Genomic DNA, 4,643 nt, shown 5'->3' with positions numbered 1-4,643 from the left:
TCTTGTCCCACCACTGCCCCCTGGAAAGGAAAGCCTTGATCTAGAGTTAGAGCCTCTTTCCAAGGGGGATTGGTAGAATCTTTGAAGAGAAACTACATTTCTGATGTGATGGTGGGGGTTAGTATTTCTCAATGTGGAGAGGGCATGAGGTTCCCTGCTTCCGACCAGGACCAGGATGGAATTTTAAAAAGAAAATCTTTCTCCTGATGGCATGTTGTATGGAGAGGGGATGTGTTTGTTGTATTGTTGTGAGTGAAAAGGAAGGATTTCGATAAGAAAAGGAATCTCTCTCACTGTGAGGGGGTGGGGACCTCTCCTCTGACGGAACATAATGTCAGTTTTTAAGGGGAAAGGAAATTTCTTGTAGGAGAGGAATGTTCCTCTTTTAAGGGAGAGGAAGCTCTCTCTCAGGGATTACTAAGTGTGGTGGGAAGGAATACTTACTCTCTCCTTTCTTTCTTCCAATTTTTTAAAAATAGAGATAGGGTCTTGCTATGCTGTCCAGGCTAGTCTTGAACTCCTGGCCTCATGCAATCCTCTTGCTTCGGCCTCTAAAGGTCTCCTCTCCTTCCCTCCTTCCCTCCTTCCCTCCCTCTTTCCCTCCCTCCCTCCCTCCCTTCCTTCCTTCCTTCCTTCCTTCCTTCCTTCCTTCCTTCCTTCCTTCCTTCCTTCCCTCCCTCCCTCCTTCCTTTCTTTCTTTCTTCTTTCTTGACAAGGTCTCACTCTCTGACCCGGGCTGGAGTGCAGTGGCATGATCACGGCTGACTGCAGCCTCAACCTCCTCCTGGGCTCAAGTTATCCTCCCACATCAGCCTCCGAAATAGCTTGGGACTACAGGCACGTGCCACCACACCTGACTAATTTTTTTATTTTTATTTTTTTTTGTAGAGATGGGGTCTCTCTGTGTTGCTCAGACTGGTTTCAAACTCATGGGCTCAAGTGATTCTCTCCCCTTGGCCTTCCAAAGTGCTGGGACTACAGGCATGAGCCACCACATCCAGCCTTCCTTTTTTTTTTTCTAAAGGAGAAATCTCAAATAAAGAAAACTTCCATGCTTTCTCTCCAAAGAGGAAAACCTGTTTCAAGGGAGAACAATTCATATGAGATTGTGTCTGATTTTCTCTCCCTTTCTGATATCCAGCACTTCCTTCATGGAGTCCACGTACTCTGAGACGGAGTGGCAAATAATTTGTCCTGTTCGGAGGTAAGGAAGCTGAGGAGGCAAACTTGCCATGGGGGAAACTTTTACTCTGAGAGGCTATTTGTGGGGGCAGTGACTCTGAGGAAACCCCTGTGAGGCTGGGGGAAGATAATGCACTGTTACTTGGGGAAGTCTTTCAGGAATCCCAGAAGCACAGAGTGTTGAAGGGAGCTGAGAGATGTGCTGGGCCAGTTCTCGTTTGCTAATAAGGAAGCTGAGGCTCGGGGAAGGGAATGCCCTGCTGCTAAGTGACAGCACCAGGACTCCAGCGCAGCTTTTCCAAGTCTCAGCCTGGGGCTTTTCCTACCACAGCTGACAGGGGAGGGTGGTGCTGGTGAAGAAACTGCTGCTGTGAAATGTTTGACCTGTGTGGAGGCATCTCTGGAGTGGGAAGCATTGATTCCTGAGAGAAGGAAACTGGGAAAGAGGACGGAATTAGGGGCTATATCCCGCGGAAAGGGGTCAGGGTCATCGTGCAACCCAACAGGTGGACTGTGGGACATCAGCTTGTAGGGGCTGCTGAGTTTGGAGGGAGTAAGGAGATAGGTCTCCAGATGTGTGGGGGAGGGGCTTTCACCGAGGTACCCAGGGAATTGTGCCACTCTCTGGGGCATGAGAAATTTCCCAATCATTTCTTGTCTCTTCAGAGGGAGTTGTCATTTTTAATCTTTTCAAAATCAGAGGAAGGAGGTATGTAAATTAAACCCCAATAAAGCTGTTATTAGACAATGAAAAAGACAAGAACCACAACAACAAAAACAACAGGGCGGAATGGCTCGGGGCTGGCTCTGTGGCCCAGAAGTGCAGTGGTTCCTCATTTGCAGCTTCAGCTACTCAAGTAACTACTTCTTTTGCCCTGTTCCTTTCTTAATCGGTAAAAAACCAAGGCCAGCTCATCCTGGGGGAGGTCAGAGGTTGCAGGAGAAAGAACTTGACAAACACACAAGCCACCTCTTCATTTACTGTAAAATCCTGTTTAATGTGTAACATTTCAGGCAGAGAGAGGCCTTGGGGACTAGAGGCAGAGGTGGCCTTGACCAACCCCTGCTTCAACTTATCTGCCTGCTTCTCTCTCCCTAACTCCCTCACCCCAGACACCTCCTCCTTTTCCTTGTGGCCAGCAAGCACTATTCCTCCTTTACTAGTGCTTGCCACCCTCCCTTCTCCACCCACATGTCCACAGCACCCCTGCCCTCTGCTCCTCTTACCCACATCCCTCCCCACTGATGTGACTCCAGAAACAGGGTATCTGACAGCACAGGGTTAAGATTAGTTTCATAATTGGAGACGCTGTCAGAGCATCCCATCTCTTGTCCCCAGTGGTCCCAGAGAGAGGGAGAGGCAAGAGGGAAGGGTGCAGGCAACAAGGGCAGCCCACACTCCCAGTAACCTTGAGCACTGGCATAGGTGGCCTCTAGCTCCCCACCCCTCCAGCTCCTCAAAAGGAAGGCCCCGGGAGGAAGGGAAGTAGCCAGGGAAGGAAGGTTTTGATCGAGTAATCCCCAGCAGGCAGAGGCCTGTGCACCGGCAGGGGAGAAGGAGGGGCTCGCCCAGGGCAGGGTCGGGGGCAGGATGGGAGGTTGCCTGGTATGTGGCATCAGCAGGCCGAGCAGCGGTCACTCTTTTCAGCCAGCCCGGCCCCGGTGCCAGGGCTGCGGCGCAGTATGTCTTTCAGGGAGCCATCCTGCTCGCTCAGCAGCTTGTTGATCTCATTCTGCTTGTATTCAGGTGAGAGGCGGTGGCCGAAGCCCGAGCCCTTGCGGGAGGGTGGATTGGAGTGGCGCTGGGCTCGGCGGGCACAGGCCCGGATGATGAGGTACACCACCTCGGCCACATTGAGGATGATGCAGATGCCGGAGGCGGCTAGCATGAAGACGGTGAAGACGGTTTTCTCGGTGGGGCGGGACACGAAGCAGTCCACTGTGTTGGGGCAGGGGTAGACGTCACACTTGACCAGCCGCACCATGGCATAGCCAGGGTAGAGCAAATAAAAGACATACATGAAGACGGCCTCGAACAACAGCCGGAACACCACGCTGATGACATAGGTCCACCACAGTGTCCCTGAGATGTGGACCTTGTGCCTCTTCACCTCCTCCAGGTGTAGGGGGTCCCCATGGCCCTCAAGCCGTAGCATTTTCTTCTCTATGTGTTGCTGGTGAGCCACGTGCATGGCCACGAGGAGAGCTGGGGTGGAAACTAGGATGAGCTGCAGGGACCACAGCCGCACATGGGAGATGGGGAAGAACTGGTCATAGCAGACGCTGTTGCAGCCAGGCTGGAGTGTGTTGCAGATGAAGGAAGATTTCTCATCACCCCACACACTCTCTGCAGCCACCACCAGCACCATGATTCTGAAGATGAAGATGACCGAGAGCCATACTCGGCCAATGGCAGTAGAATGCCGGTTCACGCCACTGAGCAAGGTGTACAAACCTGTCCAGTTCATCCTGCCTCATTCACACCTGCAAAACACCAGCCATGAAGCAAGCTGTCAGAAAGCTGGGGTGGAAAGTCGGGCGCCATAGCACTGCCGGCGCACCCCCCCCACCAACGCTTCCAAGAGCCAGTAGCAGGAAAGGAAGGATGGTCATGTCTTTCCTCGTCACCCCATCTCCCTTGCCAGCTTCTCCTCCTCCTCACTCACTGGACTTGACCTCCCTGAGCCCCATCCCCCTTCTTTGCTTTCATACAACATTCTTTTCTCGCCAGCCCCTTTCTTTGCCAAGCCCATCTTGTTCCGATATCAGCCATCCCTATGGCTCCCTGTCCCTAGCTCCTTAACTCCAGACCTGGGGCAAGCTCAACAAAGCCCTCTTACCTTGGGGAGCGCCTATCCCTGAGGCCACCCAGACAGGTCCCCTATGGTCTCATGTCTGTGCAGGGGGAGTGGTCCCTGGGCTCCGCGCCTGCGTCCCAATTCATCACCGCCCGGTGCTGGGGAGTCATATGCTGCTTTATACCCAGTGTCTGCACAATGAGACCTTTGTGGGGCTCTGAACAACGCCCTTTAGAATTCAGATCAAACGCCCTGACTTCCGCCCACCCTACACACAGAGCACTTGTGTCCCAGCGCCGGACACCCAGCCTGCACCCACCTGTTCTGTGCCCGCCCGGTCCATCGCCGCACCCGCCCCATAGCCCCACCAGAAGAATGGCCACGGGGGGGAGGGAGATAAAACACAGGCAGGTGGATGTGAAGAGGGGACCCCAGGGGACCTGGAGGCTCTGGGCTGAGGCCCTCCCCCATGGCCCCATCAGAAGCTTAAGGTCAGCAGGATTTTCCCTGAGGCTTAGATCCTCTCCGGAATATGGAGAGGAAAGAGGACAGGAAAGAGAGCTCATTTATCAAGCCAGAAACTGTGCTGAGCATTGTTCCATACATTTTTTCTTTCGACCCATTTAGGAAGCCTGTTATCCCATTTTCCAGATGAAGAAGCTG

At 53.1% G+C, this 4,643-nt stretch overlaps 1 protein-coding gene across 1 annotated transcript; it reads right to left on the bottom strand.

Moving 5' to 3' along the window:
- Positions 1 to 2,159: 2,159 nt before the first annotated feature.
- GJB1 (gap junction protein beta 1) lies at positions 2,160 to 4,153 on the bottom strand. The gene is made up of 2 exons (XM_055268551.2): positions 4,023 to 4,153; positions 2,160 to 3,666 (listed from the first exon to the last, which is right to left on the bottom strand). The coding sequence occupies exon 2, from the start codon at positions 3,648 to 3,650 to the stop codon at positions 2,799 to 2,801; it is 852 nt and encodes a 283-aa protein (XP_055124526.1). The 5' UTR covers positions 3,651 to 3,666; positions 4,023 to 4,153; the 3' UTR covers positions 2,160 to 2,798.
- Positions 4,154 to 4,643: the final 490 nt, after the last annotated feature.

Source organism: Symphalangus syndactylus, chromosome X (genome assembly GCF_028878055.3).
Source record: "Symphalangus syndactylus isolate Jambi chromosome X, NHGRI_mSymSyn1-v2.1_pri, whole genome shotgun sequence".
In the NCBI taxonomy this organism is placed as follows: domain Eukaryota; kingdom Metazoa; phylum Chordata; class Mammalia; order Primates; family Hylobatidae; genus Symphalangus; species Symphalangus syndactylus.
Note: the sequence above shows the minus strand (reverse complement) of the source record. Positions and strands in the feature narration are given on the sequence as shown.

Coding starts and splice junctions, on each gene's coding strand:
- GJB1 (XM_055268551.2), bottom strand. CDS start 3,650: ATGAACTGGACAGGTTTGTACACCTTGCTCAGTGGCGTGAACCGGCAT.